General features: G+C 31.2%; 1 protein-coding gene across 2 annotated transcripts in view; it reads right to left on the bottom strand.

Annotated features, from left to right (window-relative positions):
• Positions 1 to 361: 361 nt before the first annotated feature.
• Positions 362 to 23,077, bottom strand: part of LOC142333443 (NAD(P) transhydrogenase, mitochondrial-like) — a 105,590-nt gene continuing 82,874 nt past the window's right edge. Inside the window, exons 18-21 of one of the 2 annotated variants that reach the window (XM_075380545.1) lie at positions 19,096 to 19,200; positions 14,925 to 15,136; positions 13,370 to 13,548; positions 362 to 4,757 (exon numbers count right to left, since the gene is read on the bottom strand). In XM_075380545.1, the coding sequence (XP_075236660.1) occupies positions 13,393 to 13,548; positions 14,925 to 15,136; positions 19,096 to 19,200 (473 nt within the window). In that variant the 3' untranslated portion in view covers positions 362 to 4,757; positions 13,370 to 13,392. The remainder of the gene's footprint in view (positions 4,758 to 13,369; positions 13,549 to 14,924; positions 15,137 to 19,095; positions 19,201 to 23,077) is intronic. The other variant, XM_075380548.1, reaches the window with a different exon arrangement.

Raw genomic sequence — 23,077 nt, 5'->3', positions numbered from 1 at the left:
GCTGGCAGTTTCTTTAAGCTAATGACTCCAATGATGAATATTTTTCTCTTGTGAATTTAGTAAACCCGATGTTATTTATGTCTACTGGTGTACAATGATTCACATTTGGCAAGCCAAAGATTGCGCTGAATCACTTCCTGTACTCTCTAGCTCAACCAGGTGGCACAGAATGTTGTATCACCACTGTTAATTTAGCCCCTCCCCGATTTAATACTGTTTTGAGTTGAATCTTAGTGAAATGTTAATAGTATGACGTTTACATATTTTGTTCGGATATTTCAGGAATCTGAATTGCACAACTTTACAAACCAACATTTGAAACAGGATGGATGTATTGTTTCATACGAAATACAAAAAACTATTTCAGATGAAAAAACTATTTAATTATTTTATACAATACAACTTTGTATATATAGTTTATTACATACATAATACATTCTACAATTATTACATATTTTAAAATATTTTATAATTACTTAAAAGAATCAGTCTTAATATACAAACATAACTTACTAATATTGTACATCAGGTTGACTTCAGCCATATAAATATGGCAACCAAATCTCTTACAAGGTGGTGGGGAAAGGAAGACATTTCAAGATTGATTAAATTTAAGGAGATACATAAATTGAACACACACTTTATTTTGCCTTTAGATGTGCCCAGTAAAGTAATCTTTTTCTAATTTAACTTGAACTTTATTAGATGTTACTAGAAAATTAAGGCAATTATTGTACAAAGATTATTATTTCTTCTTTAATGGTTTATTTTGTAGATCTATTTACATTATACAGGGTCCGGCATATAAATCTGACGATTTTGTAGTAATTGTTATGTTGGCAACACTGTCAATGAGAAGGTGGGAGTGTTGTACATCGACAGGTCTATTCATGCTATTTCAGTAGCCAGTATGTCGTGGTCGGGTGAACAACGAGAGTTTGTGATTGAAGCCTATTTTAAAAATAATTACTTGGTTGTTGTAACACAGCGTTTATTTCGCAGACATTTCAATTTAAATCGACACGCATCTGTTCCTAGTAGGAATACGATATTGTTGTAGGTGAAGAATTTTAGGAACACATCGTCTGCTTTAAAAATGAAACAGACAGGACGAAAACAGACTGTGAGAACGCCTAAAAACATTAACGCTAAGGTTAGCTGTTACGCGGTTTCCACGATGTTCAGCAGCAAGACATGCTACTGCGCTAGCCATTTCCGATTAAAGTGTATGACGAATTCTTCATGCTGAAAATCCATCCGTATAAGATGATGTTAGTGCAGCGACTTAATGCAAATGATCGGGCGTCTCACAAAGCAGCTTGCGAGGTCATCCTCGAAAACGTCCACCAGGATGCCGTTATTCTTTTAAGTGACGAGGCGCATTTTCATCTGTCAGGATTTGTGAATAAACAAAGACGAGGCGCATTTTCATCTGTCAGGATTTGTGAATAAACAAAATTACAGTTATTGGGCTTCACATAATCCACAGCAAATTCTTGAAAAACTACTTCACAGTCAATATGTTAGTGTGGTGTGCGGTTTCAAAGTTCGGCATAATTGGCCTGTATTTTTTTTTGAAAAGTTAAATAGCAAAGTAACAGTAACATCTCATCGATACGTAAACATGTCGAATGAATTTCTGCGACCGAAACCGAATGACTTTCAAGGACATGAAATTTGGTTTCAACAGGATGGTGCCACTGCCCGTACGGCGAGAATCGCAATGGGTGTTCTGCGAGAAACCTTTCCTGGACGTTTGATTTCCCGATTTGGCGACATTCCTTGGCCAACACGTTTACTTGATCGGGCTGTTTGTGATTTTTTTCTGTGGGGGTATCTCAAACATAAAGTCTTCAGTAGTCGACCACAGTCAAATGCAGAACTCAAGGAGGCCATTCAACGAGAAATTGAAGCGGTTCCACAAGTGATGATTGAACGAGCAATGTCAAATTTTAGAATGAGGTTAAGCGAGTGTGTGAGGAGTAATGGAAAACATTTGGACGACATAATATTCAAATAAAAAAAAATCTATATAAGTAATTCACTGTAAATTGCAAAAATTGATCTTTAATTTGATATATTAAATGTTTTAATAGTACGAAACACAGTTTAATTATTATCCCTCAAAAATCGTCAGGTTTATATGCCAGACCCTGTATAAGTTCACTTAATTTCTTTAAAAGGTAAAAAAATTCTTTAAAAATTTCTAAAAATAAATATTAGATACAAAAATGTGCTTTTACATAATACCTTTTACAATGATAAATAAGCATTGCTCTTTGTAGTTACAATTATAATTAAGTAAAATTCAAATATTATTAATATCATTACAGAATTTTTTTATTATGTGATAATAAGTTTTTAAATGGTAAGGAACGTGGACTTATACCCAAATGCTTTTTTGTCTACTACAACCTAATATTTATATGTAATAGCAGAGATGAATTAATTGTTATCATTATTTATGCATGTTGTAATATTATTATGTACAATGCTTTTTATAATATCCATTTTTATTTCAATGTTATCATATTATATTACTCTTTCTTAACAAGTTTAATAATCATAACTATTTTTATCAATACTAGCATACAGTATCTTGTCTTTCAAATAGTTTATGCAGTATCTTTTTGTAACTTTGAATCACAATTAAACATATAATTTATTTGGACTTTTAAATAAATTTAAACATATAATAAATAAACAAAATGTACATCAATGAAAAATAAATGAAAATACTAATCACCACACGTAAATAAAAACTGAAACTGGCATGATATCTACGCTGAGTACTAGATTTTTATTATCAGTAATAACAGTATCAAAACTGCTAGTAAAACAGAACAAGAAAGTGAAAACTAATTCTATAATGTTAAAAAAAAAGTTATCTATTTGTAGAAATTTTAACTAAATGAAACATTATCTACGTCTGAAGAAGTTGCATTGCAGGTAGATGATTCTACTTTATCCTATCCCTTATTTATTTCATTCAAAGTGTTTTAATTCTAAATTTGTTTGACTTATTCTATTTACGTATTAATTAACAATTCACACTTACTTAATTATATTGATAATTATAAAAGAATGCAGTTTGTTCAAAGTACAAAAAGGGGAAACAAAATAATTGTTTTAGAAGTTCAGTTGAATATGTTAACATAAATTATGTTTAATAGTGTTTTTTTTTAATGCAACATAAAAATATTAAAACAGATTATTACTTGAATAAACATTTATAATTTTTTCTATTTTTCACTTTATGAATAAAATTGTTTTTCTATTAGTCAGTTATATAACCAACCAGTAAGTGTTATATCACCAATTAAATGGTTGTTTTTTATGAATTTTTTCTTTAATAAATAATCTCAATGCTTCCTGTTATTTAGACGAGATTTAATCCTTTTATCTTAGCGGATACAGAATTACATCACCAGAAATTACATGTGATGGATCTAAAGAATAAGTAATTTTTTCCCAGTTTTCATTTTTAATTTATCTGTAAATATTTCTAATTACGTAAATATTTTCAATTAATTACACCATTTAATATGATATTCTATTTTATTAAACGTTTTTTTCTTTTTAAAATATTTAATGATTTTTGTTTTTATTTATTTTTGCTTTACTATATATAACAATTGGATTGTTTTCTGTTTGTTCTATTCCAATATATAAAAAAATATATTAGTCAAAGTGCATGAATAGTAATTCAACACCTGCTTACATGAACGGGTAAAAAAATTATAACATTTATAGTATTAATCAAAAACAACTACAGTAGTTTAATATGAACGATTATCAAAGTTGTTTTATAGTCCCAAGATTATGTTTTGAACAATATTTTTCATTTGTTACATGTTAATTAAAAATAAATTACCACATTTTTTCTTCAAACAGTGAAGTGTCACAAAAACGACGAATCTTCTATATTTATTAATGATTACTTTCCTTCATACTACTGATGATAATTAAATAGTTACGCCACAGTAAATAAATTTCCCACCACTCTTCAGTAACTTTTAAAATTAAAATTAAATATTAGGTATAATAAATCCTTTAAAATAAATAAAAAATTAAGATTATGTAATACATTCTTACGATGACTGTTATGTAAACTGGTTAAATAAACCATTGTGAAAAACTATTATAAAATTTTAAAACTTATAAAAAATCAAAAACACAAATTCTAATAAAATATTAATAATTAAATGTTAAAATAAAAAAATCATTAAAATGTGAATAAATATTGAGCAATTAATTAATAATACAGATTAAATAATTATTTGGTAAAAGATAACATAAAATAATTATTATCACGCACTGATAATAATATTAAAAGCTTCTTAACATCATAATTATTTACCGGTTGTTACTTAAATTAAAAATATTTATAAATTAAATACGTACTAAACATATATAAAGCTTTAAAAAATAATTCTGTTACAAATTTTTATAGAATAAATTTGTTTATTATAGTATTTTTCCCTGATAAATTCTGGATTTTAAATTTTTATGATGAATTTTCACTTTTCAAAATCTATTATAAAAGATGTAAATGAGAACCCATTTTTTTTATAACTCCATCGTCACTCCTTCATGCCGACACTGTTACAGAATAACAAATAAAAACTTTAACAATATGCCTGATGATAGTACTTAAAAATATTAAGGTGATGACATAGTTTTATCTCCAACAGTCATATACTTTTTAATTCTTGATAAGTAATCGTACTTTCATCCAAATTCAGAATCTGTAACATCTGTAATCGAATTTAAGTTAGAATTTAAACTGTTATAGTTTAAATCAAATTTTGATAATTCAAAATCTGAAATTTTAATAGTATATATTTAATTCTAAAAACAATAGCACATTATAATATGATACTTGTCCACAAAGAAACAAAGTTTTGAAATAGAAATCCAACATATACATACTCGCTAATCTACTTTTTGACACTTTATTCTTTTGAAGATATCCTTTTATTTTGATGTCTGTAAGCTGCTGTGTAATTAAATTCTTTAGAAATAACATTCCATCTGGTATATCACCTACACTGTTCCATTTCAAGGTTGCTGGGATGTAAAGTAAGGTTTCATTTTTCACTTATAGTAATTTTCTGATATAAATAAAATAAATTCTTGAAGAACAATAACATCTGTACAAAAACCTTTTTGGAACCGGACAAGGGGTTTACAGAAGCATTACAAATGTTACAAGAAGTTTATAGCAAAAGTTTGTAGGAACTACTTCTAGATTACGATTTTAAAACAAGCATGCTAAAATTGCTCAAATGTAAAGAGGTTTATTCTTAAAAAAAAAAATTGTATTCATTAGTTATTTTCCATACGGTACACTCAGACCATCAATATAGGTTTAATTTGGAAGTAATATGGTGTTTGAGAGAGGCAAAAACAACATGTATGCTATACCACAACAATGCTCCTGTACATTTGCTGCTTCTTATTTGACAGTTTTTAAGAAAGCAAAATACAGCATTGTATCCTATCGATTTCTTTGTTTCCACAGAAAAGCTACTCAGAATGGGAGTTCTCTTCAGATGATAGAAGAGATTAATGAAAATTTTCTTTGACACCTGTAGGCTCTTCCATAAAGCACTTACCGGAATGTATTCCAGCAGAGGAAAAGGTCCTTATAGAAGTGCATTAACAGTAGAGAACGCTACATAAAACAGAAAAATTCAGTTAACTTGTGTAACAAGCAAACAAAATAATTTTTAAAATGTTCGATTTCTTTTTGGACAAACTTCATACAATTTAAATACAAAGAAGAAATGTTAATTTTTAATTTCACAAAAATATCTTAATCATCACAGACTTTTTCAAATCTACGTACATTTTATTAATTAATAGATTGAACTTACAAAATAAAACTCATATAAGGCGCTAAACTTAGACCAACTTAAATCAAAAGTTTTAAGTTAAGATCATTTTGTAAGAAAAAGCATTTTATATCTATAAGTAACACTTTGGATCAGAGCAGAAAAATTTCACACAAAATCTTATATATAAATGCGAAAGTTTACGGATTTGTCTGCTTGTTTGGAACAGTATCACGTGAGAACCAACCGTCCAACAGCTTTCATATTTTCAGATTACATTTGTGTAATTCTAGGGAAGATTTTTAAGCCATAGATCGACGCCCTGTCGATCATGATTATATTTCTGTCACTATGGCAACAGAAATATAATGAAGTAGAATGACTACTTTTTTTCTTTATTGAATGTCAGTAAAATATTTGATATTCTCACAGTCATGAGGATGACGAATACGTCAAAGGTGGAATCTTCTGACCATCTAGTCAGGAGGTTCCTTTATATTTCATCTTGTTATATTTGTTACGTAAACAAATATATCAGACATTTTTAAATAACTTTATTTAAACTGTTGTTAACATTAAAAATACATAAATAAATAACTAAAATTAAAAGAATGCAAATGTAATTTATACAAGAATAAAAAAAAAAGTTAATTTTAAAAAGAGATATATACCTTATTTACAATGAAATGATAGATGGTGTTTTTGTAATACAATACGAAACCAAGAATACAGATAATTCAATCAGCTTTACCTGTCAAAGATGCCACTGCTTCTGTTTTTTTTACATTCTAAATAATATTATTTACTTTTGGTTAACTTTCTAATAATCTACTTTATTTTATTTAAAGTATAAAACCGCTTGGAAAAAAAAGGATTAAAATCAAGTTACATTAAACAAATTGCACATAAACGTATTGTGAATGAGATAAAGCTGACACCTTATAAATTTAATGTATGTATAAAAGTATGAGAATAAATTCAGTGAAAGGGCTAGCACATGATTTTGCTTTGCTTAAGTTTTTGTTTTTACTTTAAAAGTTTTAATTTTTAGCTTTGTTTTAATAATATATTTTAATTTTAACTTAATTGCTTTTAATTGATTAATCTTTATAATTTTAAACAATATTTTATGCTTTTTTATTTCTTGTTCTGATTATTAATAAACTTTTTAATTTAAATAAAAGATTTTAAAATTTTTAATATAAAATTTTAAAGTATAAGTTAAATTTAATTTAAAGATTTTTAATAAAATTTAATTGGTTTAAAAATATTTTTAACATAAAACTATAAGTGAATAAGTGGTATGTTATCATGGATTGCAAGTTTATGATGTTTTTTTGTAGTATATAAATATATAAATGTATGCAGCTGATGATGCAAATCAAGTTCACAAAAGCGCCTTGGTTTGGGGTGCTGCAGTTAATATAAAGAGGAGTCTGGGTAGACTCCAGAGTGTACATCGCCGTTCATTGTTGGGTGCAATATCGGGATATAGGGCCTGTCTTATGATTTGGTCTGTTTTGGATTCGGTCCTGCCAGTAGATTTGCAAGTCAGGGAACGGATGATGTGTTTCGAAAGCACAGGGAAAGGTGAGGCAGCGATCATAACAAAAGATGCCTGGAAGGAAAGGTGGCAGACAGATATGGGTTCCTCTTGGTCAAGACGATTGATCACAGATCTAGTTTCTTGGATTAGCAGAGGTCATGGAGAAATTAATTATTTTACAACGCAGGTGTTGTCTGGACATGGGGCATTTGAAGCATATGTGCATAGATTTGGTAGACACGATTCCCCCGTTGCAAATACAAGCTGGAATAGAAAGACTTAACCCCAAAAACCTGGTGCCATATATCCTGGCTTTGGAAGAGAATTGAAAGGCTTTAGACTCTTTTGTCACGAGGGTTTTACGATTGAAGAATGCGGTGGATCGACGGTGTGGTGCTCAGCTGATAAGGGAGGGGAGGATAGCTTCGATAGGGAGGGGGCAGCTCGCTGAGATGGGCTGTCTCTTACGAGTGATCGGAGACCCTTGGGGAGATTTAAGTTTGATAAGACTGACAACATGGAAAAACTCTTGATATCAGGTGAAGAATTGGATGGAGAGTGAAGGGGTGATAGACAGCCCTCTGGAGAGCCATCATTTGTCCGTGCTTGTGTGGATGGGGGATGATGATGATGAAGCGGACTCCCGCTTGACCCCCGAGGTAGATCCGACTTCGGGTGGGGAGAAGCGGTGAACTAGGAGTTTTTGTCGGTAGGGTGTGAGCACACATAGGCTCTAAATAACATCTAGCACTCCCCCATTTGTTGGGGGTAAGTAAATGGTATTTCTCCGCAACACTGATGATAATAAAAAAAAAAGATTCTGAAATAAATATAAATAAAGCAAATCCTAATGATAAAGAAATATTACGTAATAGCATCAGTAATAAAATGTATGATATAAAACGAAGAAATATAAATTACAAACCTTTTATTAATATAATAAAAAAAAATAATTTACAACCTGAAAAATGTCATATCATTTTGGAATAGATAAAACTAATACGCCGGTCACCATGTATTTTGATAAAATATAAAAATTTGATGGAACAATATGTAATGGAGAATGAGTTCAAGGGAATAAAGGACCCCACTAAAAAAATTTCTAAGAATTACTAAAAGTTTAATGATAAAATACTGCAACATTTTCAATAATAAAAATAATTTAACATATCACACTAGGTTATACCTTTATGAACCAAGTGCACCTATACTAACTGGACTATCAAAAATACACAAACCTATGCAACCTTTAATTAACTTCAAAACCGCACCTTACATTGTCTCTAAAATAACTGATAAAATACTAAGAAACAAAATAAATTTGGGTTACAAATACAATATAAACACTAGATACGAATTAGTAAATAAATTAAATGACTTAAAAATGAGTGATAAAAATAGGATGGTTAGCTATGATATTTCTAATATGTATCCTAGTACATCCATAAAAAAACTATTAACATAATAAAAAATAAATTAATATAAAATCATGAAGATCCCTTATTTATTGGAAATATTATTGTTATAAGAAATTTATGCAAACAGAATTATTTTAAATTTGATGATAAATATTACACCCAGGTAAATACTCTACTGATGAGTTTTCCTTTGTCATCCATTTTATCTGAGGTTTATTTACAAAAGTAAAGTTGTTTACAGGATAACTCATGCATATTTTATTATGGACTAGTTATGATGACAATATTTTTGTAGTCTATAATCCAGTTATATGTAACGAGCATTTAATCATTTTGAATAAATTAAATTCCTACTATAGTGGATTGAAATTTACCTTTGAAATTGATAATAAAAAAATTAATTACTTAGATGTTAATATTGAAATTAATAATAAAAATAATCAAAGCATAACTTCACTATATAGGAAACCCACATCTAACAAAACCACTATACATACATAGATCTTCAAATCACTCGTGGTCATACAAAATTAGTAATTACGCAAACATGATAAATAGAGCAAGTAATTATACAAAGTATACTAAAAATAAAAATAAATTAAACAAAGAAATAGGTATTAACAAATTGCCATTAATAATGGTTATGATAATTCTTTAGTAGATAATATATATAATAAACAAATGTCAAAAATTAAAAATAACACACATTTAATAACATTAAACAACACTCAAGAAGTTGACAATGTATACTGATAACATAGTAGAATACATTACAAAGATTTATGACAATAATAAATTTAAACCGTACCAGACAAATAAATACATAATAAAACAGCTAATAAGTAATAAACATAATGATTCATTTGATTTATATAATCTGAGTGGTATTTATAAAATTGAATGTAATGATTGTGACAATATTTATATAGGAAACCATTATATCCTTTAAGGTAAGATTCTTGGAACATTTTAGAAGTTATAAAAAAGACAAACCGGGTTTCTCTAACGTATCTGATAAAGAATAAACATACATTATCTGATATTAGAATAAATTTAAAAGTAGTGAAAATTAAAAAATATAATATGAATACAAAAAGTAAGGGATTAGACATTTTAGAAAGATACTACATATATAAACATAAAAATAAATTTAATATGATCAACCTTCAGATAGAATATGACGATGACAGTATTTTGAAAGTTGTAATACACCACATCTATTTTGACAGTGATGTATAATTTAATATATTTCAATCAGTATAGTAGAGTAAGTATAGTACAGTATACTATACGGTTGTTGATGAAGCGTAAAAGGAAGAAGATGGGTAAGCTGATTGCGTTGACAAGCAGGGATGTCGAGGATGACTTTCTGGCTCTTCCAGTCCAGTTAGACGATGTCATGGATGGCAGGAAGTGTCCTTTGAAACCTCCAGAGAAACGAAGGGTCCGTGGTTCCCCACCAGCAGGTGAGGGGAAGAAAAAGTCAAAAGCAAGTTCATGGAGTTCCTTATACTTGTCGGAGAAAGTTTCTGATCTAGGGAGGTCTGCATTTCTTATGACCATCTCATGTGTAGGAATGGAAAATGTTTTGCACATAACATGATTCTTTTCCTGCATAAAGTTAGGGAGCTGAGCTCACTGGTCCAACAACATAAGACCGCTAAAGTTGAGATCAAAGACTGCTCCGAGCATATGAACAGTCATGTTCATATGTTGGAAGTGTTTGCAGATGTTTTGGATGAAATACCTATGGAGCTTCAGGAGAGATCATCTACTCGGCTGAGCACAGCGGATGAGACTACAAAAACATATTTTATCATCACCGATATGGTGTCGCAGATTCTGGATGGGGGTCTACAATGAGCTGCAACTTGGTTGTCGACTGACGGGCTCCAGTGAGCGATTGATTATGGAGTTGCAGAGGCAGACATTGAGCAGTTAGTTCTTAGAGGCTGGCCTCAGGAGGTCTTTGTATCTTTTACTCCAGTGGAGGACACCACTGAGTTTCCAGAGGATGTTAGATCTGCTTGGATTATAGACATAGTGTTGAGAGTTGAACACCCGTAACCGCAACATGCACTGGTGTTCCATAAGGCTCCACGGATTCAGGACCTGGCCCGAGTGGGCAAATTGAAGGCAGGCCCAGTCATTGTGGAGCAGTTCACTGCATGTGATCTATGCAGAGGGGAGAATGGATGTAAAATTGATGTGGGCTGGACTGACTATGCTTTAGTGGTTGATTTGGCAGTTGGTGACTGCGAGGTGGCCTAGGTCATTTGCAGGTCTGTACTGCAAGTGATGCAAGATAGGCAGAATTGACTAGTTTGCTTTTGTGGGCTCTTGAGTCGGCTTGGGCAGATTCTACGGCATTCTGTGGAGTATATGTGTAGGCAGGTGGAAAAGAAACATTATGTGTGTGTCTTTCACAAGTGCCATCAGCATCGTCGTTAAAGAGCCAAAAATCACCTGTGGACCTGCTGACAACAACAGTGGTGGTTAGGGTAGAACGTAAGATCTATGCTGATTTCCTTCGATCCGTCAAGGGGGCAGTGTCGCCGGGTGAGGTCAGGGTCCTCTCCACACATCAGGGGCAGAAGGAGGACCTACATCTCCGGGTGTGAACTGGGTGTTGCAGCTGAACAACTGAGCAAGGATATCGCCAAAAAGATAAGAGGGTGCCACTATGTTTCTGATGGGAAGAGGCAGCTGGACGGTCCACATAGTTGTTAAGGACGTGTACGTACTCACTATGAAGGACAAGTTCCTAAAGGAACTTTGACAGGTTACAGAGGAGTTGGTTTCACTAGATGCACTATCCATTTGGCCGGCATTTGAGGCGATGCAAGTGGTGCTCTTGGCAGTGCCACCTATCTCTGAGGACAAGACTCCGATGGGTGAATTCAAATTGGGTGGGTGGTCTGCCGAGTGATGAGGTGCACCTTAGATGACTTAACGTTTTGGTGCTGGAAGCCAGGCCACAGGGCCAAATTTTGTCTTGAACCAGATCGCAGTGGCGACTGCTTTACCTGTGGTGAGCCTGGCCACTTACAAAAAGACTGTATGCAGTAGCCTCAGTGTCTCACATGCAAATTTTGCATGGACATGCACCTGGAGGCCGTGAATGTAAGGCGACTTTGCTCACATCATGAATTCGCTGGAGTGTGCATAACGAGGATGCAGTGTCTGTAGGGGATAGCCCCATCCAGGAGGAGTGGGAGGCTTTGTAATCTCATCACCAATGATGAGGACTCCCTTGAAGATGCCATTGGGAGGAATGCAAGCCTGTAGTCCTGTGGGTGATCCCTCCAGGGGTTCTCCATTACAGGCTAGGCATCAAGACCAGAGCCCTGGCAGGAGAATCCCTTGGTGTTCTCCCACTAGAGGTAAGGCATGTAACACATGAGCGAATCCTATATACCTGGGTACAGCCTAGTGCCTTACCGAGGAGGTGAAGGCACCCCTCGGAGCTGAGTTTATGCATAATTGCAGATCTGGCTCCCGGAGGACGGGGAGATTATAGATAAAAAAAAGTTAAATGGACAACATGTATAATTGCTTTACTTAAAATTATTTTTATTTGATTTTACTTTGAATTTTTGAGTTTAATTTGGTTTTATACCTTGACGTCATATTTTTACATATGTAAAAAATTTTTACAATTTAATTTTTAATGTTAATTTTAATTAATTTTTCATATTCTAAATTTTGTTTTAATTTTTAATTTAACCGATTAAAAGTTTAAATTCTTAAAATAAAAAAATAAAGGTTTTAAAGTTTGTATAAAATGAATAAATGCATGATAAGTTATATTTTATTATGTTTGTAATGGAATTTGAAATGAATATATGAATATGTAATCCGGCTGATGATGCGAGTAAATCGCGATATATTGCATATATAGTGGAATAAGTTGTCATCCTACTTTATTTATTCTGTACTGGATGATCTAATAAAATAAATATATTGTATATAGTACAGAGTATGATTCTTAAAAGAATTGATTTTAAAAAATATATATATTAGAAAAAAAAATAGTACATAAATATGATTTCACCACATCAATTCATATCTCGCTAACTTGTGATAACTTATCCCACAAACATCTGTAATTATGACATATACAACAACATATGACACAATTACACTTTTGTGACAGACCACAAACGATGAATGAAAATGTAAAATTCATTATATCAAAATTACTTTTCTTGAAAAGTAGCCAAAAGTTTGTACTGTTTAAAATATTTTAATTTAAAACTAAAAAAAAATTACAAAAATGGGAAGAAATCAAACTAAAAACAGAACAACTAGCATAAATAAAAAAATCTGGAAAAGTATAACAAATTACAACTACCTAAAAACACCATTCTTATTTTCTTATTTTAAGAAAGTGGTTTCAGTATTTGAAGAAACTTTCTTCAATATGTTTCTAAGATATGTATTATAATAAACGAATGAACACAATCTTACATCTGTAACTGATTTTTTTTATTATTTCATCTTAAAAGAAATGATATTCTTTAAAATGAAATAAAAATATTATAAATGTGAAATATAAAAATTAATACCTAATGCCTAAGTTGTAAATAATTTATGCAGCTGGAGCAAGTACTTCTTTACATTTCAACAGTAACGCATCACACATTTTTTTGGCATCTCCTAATAACATAGCAGTGTTTGGTTTATAAAATACCGGATTATCAACAGCTGCGTAACCAACTCCAAGTGATCTTTTCATTATAACTACCTGTTAAAAAAAAGTAAAATAAAATTTAAAATAATAGAATATTTGCTTTTCCATGTAGTTTAACATACAACAGTAAACCAAAAGGTTAAACTATTTGGTTACAATAAAGCTAAAACAAGTAATATTAGAAAATATTTACTTGGCAGTTACATTACAACTAAAATTTCTTTGTTTATTTAAGCTGTCTGATTTTTACTATCTGTCCAATTCTTGAATACATCTAATTGTTGTGTGTTCGCAACAAATATAAATATTCATAAAAATACGATTAATTATCTTAGAACATAATATTAAATAACATAAAATAAATAAATAATATTAATAAACAACAATAATAATAATAATAATAACAATGAATAAATTACATACAAAATAGTGTTTCAAATAAGGAAAAAATTCATCTAAAGGTAGTTAAATCATGAAAATCAGAATACAGTTCAACTTTAAGCATTAAAAACATACAATTCAACATTAAAAACATTTTAATGTTCGATAATATTAGCATTTAATATTTCATTAACAAGGTAAGGATAAACAAGTCTAAAGTTCATTTGGTTCCATTCTCTGCAAATACTAACGAGTATAGGACACAAGTATACAACAATGGAGTACACAACTTATGAATAAATTTAATACTGTTACTTTCACTACTGTCTAGCAATAACTCGCTGAACAACTTCCTACATTCACCCACTACCCATACTAAAATACTTGTGATGTACTACATTTCACTGTTACTTATTGATAACACTGTCTCACAGTTACGTCAAACAAACCACGCAGTACTCACTTATCTTGTTTCAAACTGGCCTTAACTCGCTGGTTCTGAAGTATTTATATCCTCTTAACCTGCAGAACCAGAACCCTGTTGAAGCATGAGAATTCTCATCGTCTGTATCCTTACATTTTCCCATGACTTCCTATTCCAGTCTGGTAACCGTTTTCTTTGAACAACAACTGTTCGAGGCGTGCCACTGACATTATTACAAAGAACAGATTGTTAAACGGGCCTGTTAGCCTAAGAAAAGGATCCCTTTTAGTTTACTTCTGGATTCCTTACATTATAATTTTCTCATACTTTCCTCATAAGTGGAAGGAATCCGTTACCCAGGTCCGTTATACCGGTCTTGTTACGCTATAAAATATGTGTTTGGAACTGTACATTAGCAAGTACTGTTGCCTTTGAAGTACTCCACTTGTGTTCCTTCTTTAAAATGGCCTGTAAGTCTTTTCCAGAAATACTCTTGGGTTCCTTTATAATGTTATGATAATTTCATTTCTGATACCATGATGACAGAAATTGAGCTAACATAACGGAGTACTAACTAACTTGTTACAACTAAAACTACTGCAGTTTATAAGCAAAACAAATTTACCTGATCAGCATTCCACACTCTTAATACTGGCATACCGGCTATAATTGAATTAGGATCATCTTCAGCCGCACTATTTACTGTATCATTTGCACCGATAACTAAAACTAAATCAGTTTTATTGAAATCGTCATTAATTTCTTCCATTTCATAAACATCGTCATATGATACACCAGCTTCAGCTAATAAGACATTTAACTGTCCTGGCATACGTCCTGGAACATGATAAAATTGAGCACAATCACATATAAATTGTCCATTCACATTTTTCAATGAAATAATTACATTTTAATAAATTTTGTGAGCCTGACCAACTCAATTACAAATGATAAACCATTTCGTACGTCTATTAAAAGTCCAAGAATTGAAAGGATTAATACATATTGAATATATTTAGCCTGGGATTTTTAAACTTTTTTTTGTAAATTATAAAATTAGAATTTTGTTACTTTTATATGTGAACCGACTATATTAAAGATCGTAACTTTAATAACAAAACCTCATTTCACTCTTATATTCCAAAGAAAAAAACTAGTACAGATAAAGAAACAAACTAGAACATAAAGATAATTTAAAAACTTGAGCTTCATCTTTATATCTTCATATTTATAATCCTTTTTTCAATCAAATATTGCATACATCCGGTGTTCCAAAAATTCTGTGTCCAACATAAAAACTAGTAGGAGCCTCAGAATGTTGTTAGTTTACATTTTGTACAATCCAAAAATACAAAGTAGAGTCCTTGTGCAGTCCCATGGATAGAAAAATGTTATCATCCAACTAAGCTCCAATAAAGAAGCAACTACCCTGCTAGCTAGTAGAAGATGCCGACATGTACCAATAGATGGTCAGATGGTGAACAACAGAATTTGCATGGTAGAATTTGCAAAAAGAAGAAACAACAAATTAAGAAAGGAGAGGGAACAGAAAAGCGATGATCAATCCACATGGATTATATTCCCATCTTTTCCATGGACATGAGTAAGGAGAAACACTTAAGAGATTTAATCTTTTTAAAATTTTAATCGTATAGGAAAATTAAAGAACTATAACTGAATTTTATATAAATTTTAGTAACATAATTTTACATCAAAAATCGTATTATTGCATATGAATTCCACAAATTTTTGTCTATCTAAAAGTACAGCACACATGGTATTCATGTTTAGATACTGAAATTTTTCTCCATGTTTATCATTATTGTATGTTTCTAAAGTGATATATGGGACCCTAGGATGTCCCATATATCACCTTAGGGTGTCTTTAATCATACAAAATTAAAACTAAAAGGTTTTTCTTTCTTTTGATACTGCTAAAAATTCAGAGGACTACATAATTTGCTTTGCAATAAGATGTTTTGATATCCTTGGTACAAAGTTTTCAATACAGTAATAAATATATCCAATAAAGATTTTGAAACTTGAAGAAAATATATTATATATATTAAGTGCTCTAATTAATAGTTGTAATCGACACTACAATGTCACAACAGTCATTATCAAGAATAATAAAATGTGAGGGTCACTAAGAAAAAGTGAGAAAGTGGTTTCCAGTTATATTTTTCATTAAGCTAAACACAGCATTGCATGTCAGCCTTACAAGTCTCACCTCATTTTTTTTTCGCTACACTCACTGGCTGAAAATGAGTACATTATTTCAAAGAAATTAAGTGCAATTTGTACTTAAGATGCTTTATGCGTGTAACAATTATAAGAAAGACTACAACAGGAAGTATAATGCATCAAACTAACGTCTCCTTTTGGTGAAAAACATTAAGTTATACAAAGCGTTCAATTTAAAAGAGGCTGCATCATTTAGTTTAGTCTATAAATAATTGTTTATCGTCAAACACTTACATAATAATTTACAGAAAGTGTTGAAAATAATGTCCATCCACTTCTATGCACTTATCAATATGTTTGACCATGCTCCTGGCTACTCTTGCTGGCTATACCCTGTCTATTTCATTGGACGGGATTGGTAATATTTGTCCTCAATTCCTGTAGGGTGTGCGGATTGCTCCAATAAACAATTTCTTTTATGTAACCCCACAGAAAGAAGTTTGGACAAGACAGATCAGGGGATATTGGTAGCCACAATCCTTTAGAAATGATTCTTCCACCGAAAAAAATCCTATAGCATCTCCATAGTAGAGCGAGCTGTATGGCAAGTGGTGCTATCCTGTTGCAACCAGCAGCCATGCTCATCTTCTTGCACCTTAGTGCAAGAAGATGGGAGCATCCACAGTTTTTTCAGAAAACAAGGATTCTATTAATTGTTGTCTCGAAACCGCCCACCATATGTCTATTTTTTGTTATTGTAGGATAGTTTTAAAAAAATGTGCAGGTTTTTAGTGTCCCAGGTCCAATAGTTCTGACTATTAACATACCCTTTCTTTCTTTTTTCTGTTTAGTCTCCGGTAACTACCGTTTAGATAATTCTTCAGAGGATGAATGAGGATGATATGTATGAGTGTAAATGAAGTGTAGTCTTGTACATTCTCAGTTCGACCATTCCTGAGATGTGTGGTTAATTGAAACCCAACCACCAAAGAACACCGATATCCACGATCTAGTATTCAAATCCGTGTGAAAATAACTGGCTTTACTAGGACTTGAACGCTGTAACTCTCGACTTCCAAATCAGCTGATTTGGGAAGACGCGTTAACCACTAGACCAACCCGGTGGGTTGATTATTAACATACCCACCAAGATGGAACCACACTTCATCTGTGAAAAACACTTGATCTGAAATGCCGATGTTGCCTCTAATGAAGTTCTTGAACCATTGACAGCAGTGAAGCCTTTTAGTGTCATCAGCATTTAGTTCATGGGAAACCTGCATTTGATTCAGATAACACTTCAGTATTTTCCTCACTGCAGTGTGGGCTAAACCTAGTGAAATGTTCTTTTTCCGGCTTAGTCTCCACAAAAATTTATCAGAAGATCTTGTAACTATCACTTTAATGTCCTCTATGATCTACACCATTTAATTGACCTGTGTCAGGCACATTTCTAGTCTAACAATAAACCTGCTTCACAAAATTTTTAACTAACTTATAAATAACACTTTTCATTGCTTTCTTTTCAAATTTCTCCTTGAACTTTCACTAATACACAACATGATTTCATCTCTAAATAAAGTTCCATCCCAAATACACATTCTTCAACAGTTAACCGCTTTTTAACAAACAACACATAATTACACAACCCTTTTTTAAAAGCCAATGTTCGACACAGAATGGCGACCTCAAATATGCAGACAATAAACAGTCCTTCCCACTCCAGCTCCAGTCGTACTGACATCTTCCACATTATTTTACCATCTCATATCAGTATATGCATTTAGTATAAAGCATGAGTGATGCGGGCCTCTTTTAAGTTGAAGATGCTGTATAAATTATTACATTCAGTAGGGGAAAAGACAATATATTATGAAATCTAAGATCACAAAACATCAATTTACACAAGACATTTCATTAAAGTATACTAAACTGTAACTTTTCACACTTTATCATCCTTTGTTGTAAAATTCACCTGATCACAAAACCTAACCATTTCTGTATTAAAAAAATATATAACAGATTGTAACTGTCCACTGATTTATACATAGTTAATATAATACAAAACTTGCAAGTGAAAATACTACATCATAAAACAATGATAACACTTAGCCATGGATGGAAATATGTATTTGAGTAACTCAAGTAGCAGACCAAGTTGTGCACACAAGTAGAACACATCTTCAGACATGTCAAACATGCATTTTATATTTGGCATGTACAAAAAACAATGCTACTTGCTCTAAACTAATTACTATAAAGACTATAAAGACTCAGTTAACTCAGATGCACGCATTTAGCAGAGCGGCAGGGCTATAGCCCGTGCCGAAATTGTATAAATGTGGATTATGAAAATATTATACACTAACATCATGATTCTTATTTGTGTCGAAAATGATGTATTAAATCTAAGCATACGTTTTGTATTTTTCAAATGCAATGAAGTATATCGAACCGTTTCAATATAAAATGATTTTCATCCCACCCAATGGGATGCTGATGAGTATCATCAGCCCCCTTAGCCACTTTCCAGAAAAAATCCTAGATTGTTCCTGAAATGGTAAGGATTCAATGCAATAACTTTTAAATTATCTTAAAATAAAAATACGTACCAGCTACAGGATGAATTCCAAATCGTACAATCTTCCCTTGAGCTTTTAATAAAGAAACCATTTCAGCTAGAGGATATTGTGCTTTTGCCACACACAAACCATAACCTAGTATAAAAAAAAAATTGGATTATCAGGTAAAAGGAAAATCAAAAGTTAAATGAAGTATATTAATATTATATATACGAGGTCTGTTCAGAAAATAACCAAACATTTTTAAATATGTGCCAACAGAGATATTTAGTGGCAGCATTGTGTTCCACATAACCTCCTTTGTAACTACATGTTCCTGGATTGTTGATATCTCATTTTTTTGTGTTATTGTTATTTGAGTGCAACGTGTTTAAGTGTCAGTAGCGATTTTTGTAATAAGCAATTTTCAGGAGCAACAATACAATGAAAACTTTTGCGTGAAACTGGGGAAAAACTTTTACAGAAACTTCTCAGCTTCTGAAACAAGCTTACAGATATGATTCTTTGGGTCATACGCAATGTTACCAATGATTTCCATGACTTAAATGCGGTCATCAGTCAACTCAAGATGACCCTCGACCAGGAAAGCCTTCGACTTCAATTGATGACACCCACATTCAGCAATCTGGTGTGTGCAAATCGCCAATTGACTGTCAGAGAACTTGCAGAAGAGTTTAGCATCTCAGTTCGATCATGCCGTGACATTTTGACAGAAAAATTGAACATGCATTGAGTTGCAGCAAAGTTTGTTCCTCGTTTGATGACTGAACAGTAGAAAGAACATCAAGTGGATGTTTGTCGGCAACTTCTTTAACAAGCCATTTATGATGAAACATTCACGCAAAGAATCATAATGGGAAATGAAAGCTGGGTTTATGGCTATGACATTGAGGAAGAGTTCAATCATCAAAAAATTGCTACTAACACTTAAACACATTACACTCAACAATATCACGAAAACTAAATGAGATATCAACAATCTAAGAACATGTGTTTAGGAGAGGAGGTTATGTGGAACACAATGCTACCAACTGAACATCACTAAATATCACTGTTGGCACATAATTAAAAATGTTGGCTTATTTTCTGAACAGACCATGTGCATATATATATATATATATATATATATATATATATATATATATATATATATACACATAATACTATATGAAATATTAGTGTAATTAATGCAACATTTTTTATATAAATTAGTACACAATGCACACCCTTGTAGGATACTTGTATAAATGACAGTACAGTAAACACTGAAATAAATTCACTTTATACTGAATAGATTCAGAACAACAGAATTAACACTTATCTAGCCCTACAGGAGTCTATTACGTCACATACAGCCTGAATATTTGCGACTACTATATTTGTCATAGGTTACAAAAATATGACTGACAGTGCCAAATCCAGTGACTCATAATTCTTTCATTTGGCACAACTAAAACCTACTCCAGTGACTCAGATTGACCCTATAGGTGGTACGGCATGTCAGGTCTGCCTAAATAAAAGGCAAAAATTTCAAAATTCAAACAGAAACATTAGACAACAAAGTAGAACAGAACTTGCCCTGAGTACGAAGGTGGCTACCAAACTAATAGGAGATAACACTATTTCCACAAGATTAACCTCAGCTGAATAAATTAGCACATTTTTGGTATTTTCTCTGAACTGCCAAAAAATCAGAAACTAGTCGGTTTTTAAGTCAAGCAACATGTTCTCTAAATTCAGTACCTTGACATGAGGCAGGATAGCAGTCCAGTAGGCAATAGTATTAATAATGTGGGGAAACTTTGTTCCGCTGGCAGTCAATAATACATGAAAATTTAACTCTATACTTAATTTTATTTTAACTTCCTTGTACGAAATAAAGTAAATATTGTGATTGTGAAAAATTTTGAATCAGATTTCAATGGAAATAGCCATTTTGATCATCCCTGAACTAGTTTCGAGGTGACGTCTGTCTGTACATACATACATATGTATTTTAAATAATTCAAAAATGATTAGCCACAGAGAGTTGAAATTTTGGATTTAGAACTGTTCTAACATCTAGTTGTGCACCTCCCCTTTTGATTGCAATAAACTGTACAAAAAGTGTCCAAAACAGCCCAAAATCCAAGAAAATTGGATTTTAGACTTTTTCTTAACTGCAGTAACAGCACTCATTAAGAGCTCTTCAACGATACATCAGTGGTACTTATTTTCATTGGTTCCAGAGTTATAGCCAAATAAAATTTTAATTAATGAAATATTTAGATCTTAAATCTAAATATGGGGAAGGCAGATCAGTTCAAATTCGACATCATCTCATTTTTTTAATTTAAATATATTGATTTATTAGTAATTATTAACTTCTGATTACAAAAAAAAATTACAACAATAAATAACAATTCAATAATATTAAAAAAATAAAATAAAAATTATCAGAAGTTATTAATGAAATAAATTTTTTTGTTCTTTTCATTTTTAAAAAAAAAGTGTATATGTAATTTAATAGGTATACAAGGAAGTCATATGATATCCACATCAGATTTTTTCCTAATGTGTATGTTGCAATCTGATCAACTAATAAACAGTAAGCAACCACCCCCTCCATCTGCAAGATCCAAAAGATGAGGAAGATATGTATGACATGCAAATGAAGTGTAGTCTTGTACAAACCCAGGCCGACCATTCCCGAAACAAGTGATTAATTGAACCCCAAGCACCAAAGTACACTGATATCCACTGTCTAGTATTCAACTCTGAATAAAAGCAACTAAGTTTTACCTCAGAACTTTCAACTTCGACAATCAGTTACTAAACAACTGACGTGTGACAACCTTTACTTTCCCATAGAGGTGTAAATTTTACACATAAAACAAATACCAAAAATAGTATTTAATATTTAATGGTATGTTAAAATATAATAATAAATGAGTGAAATTAAATTATTTCACTTGGTTCTCATGTTTTTTGTTTTACGTTATATGTGGCACCAAATATGTAATGGGGGCTTTGTAATATCTAAACACCTTACATATTTTAGTTAAACATAGTAATGTATAAAAGAAAAATGTAACAAACTTTTTATTCCAATAAAACCTTTTAACTGGACTTCAGGGTTCAAAGTACTGGTATACTTTGTTATTGGGATAAAATTAATAGCATTGTTTCACGAATGGTGCATCTAAAATTGCACAACATAAAGCGATTAAAATTGAGCTTGCGTTGATGTATTATTTAAAATAAAGAATTACTTTTTAGTAATAAAAATTAAAAAAATTACATTCCAGTGAACAGAAAATTTTATTTTATTGTGACAAACGTTTACTATTAGAACATTGACGGCAGAAATAATATTAAATGGTGAATAAGAAAACACTTTGCAAAAGAAAAAAGAAAACATTTTTGAAGAAAAATTTTAAATTGAAAACATAATAAACATAATAAACCTTCTTCAATTAGAAAGCAGAAATCATTTATCAAGTAAAAAACAAACAAAAAATAAAATCGACACATTTGATGTTTATATATACAAACATATTCGGATCTAATAATTTTATCTTAATCTAAAATTTCTTTTTTACTAAAAAATCTCTTTACTAAAATTTAGTAAATTAATTTACTAAAATTTCTTTCTGTTAAACTTTTCAGCTTCTAAACTGCCTCTAAAATGTTTACAAGTGTTTTAAAAATATAATTTCAATGAATTTATTATTTACATATTTAATTAAAAAAAAAAAAAAAACAATATTCAGGTATATATTGCTATTTATTAGAAATAATTTTTTTATCGATACCTCATACCCTTCTACTGCTATAGCGCTAAGTAGAAATAAAATTTTATTATGGTTAAAAAAATTATAAAAATGGATATAATTTGTAAACGGAAATATTTTGCAACCAGTCACAATATTTTGAAGATGAAAGCTGATAACATATTTTTTTTAAAGGCAAGGAGAAAATTAATGTTTTAAAACTGTAGTATAAGTATTTACTGAAACTTTAACCACAATTT

The sequence above is a fragment of the Lycorma delicatula genome, chromosome 12 (assembly GCF_047948215.1).
Source record: "Lycorma delicatula isolate Av1 chromosome 12, ASM4794821v1, whole genome shotgun sequence".
NCBI lineage: Eukaryota > Metazoa > Arthropoda > Insecta > Hemiptera > Fulgoridae > Lycorma > Lycorma delicatula.
Note: the sequence above shows the minus strand (reverse complement) of the source record. Positions and strands in the feature narration are given on the sequence as shown.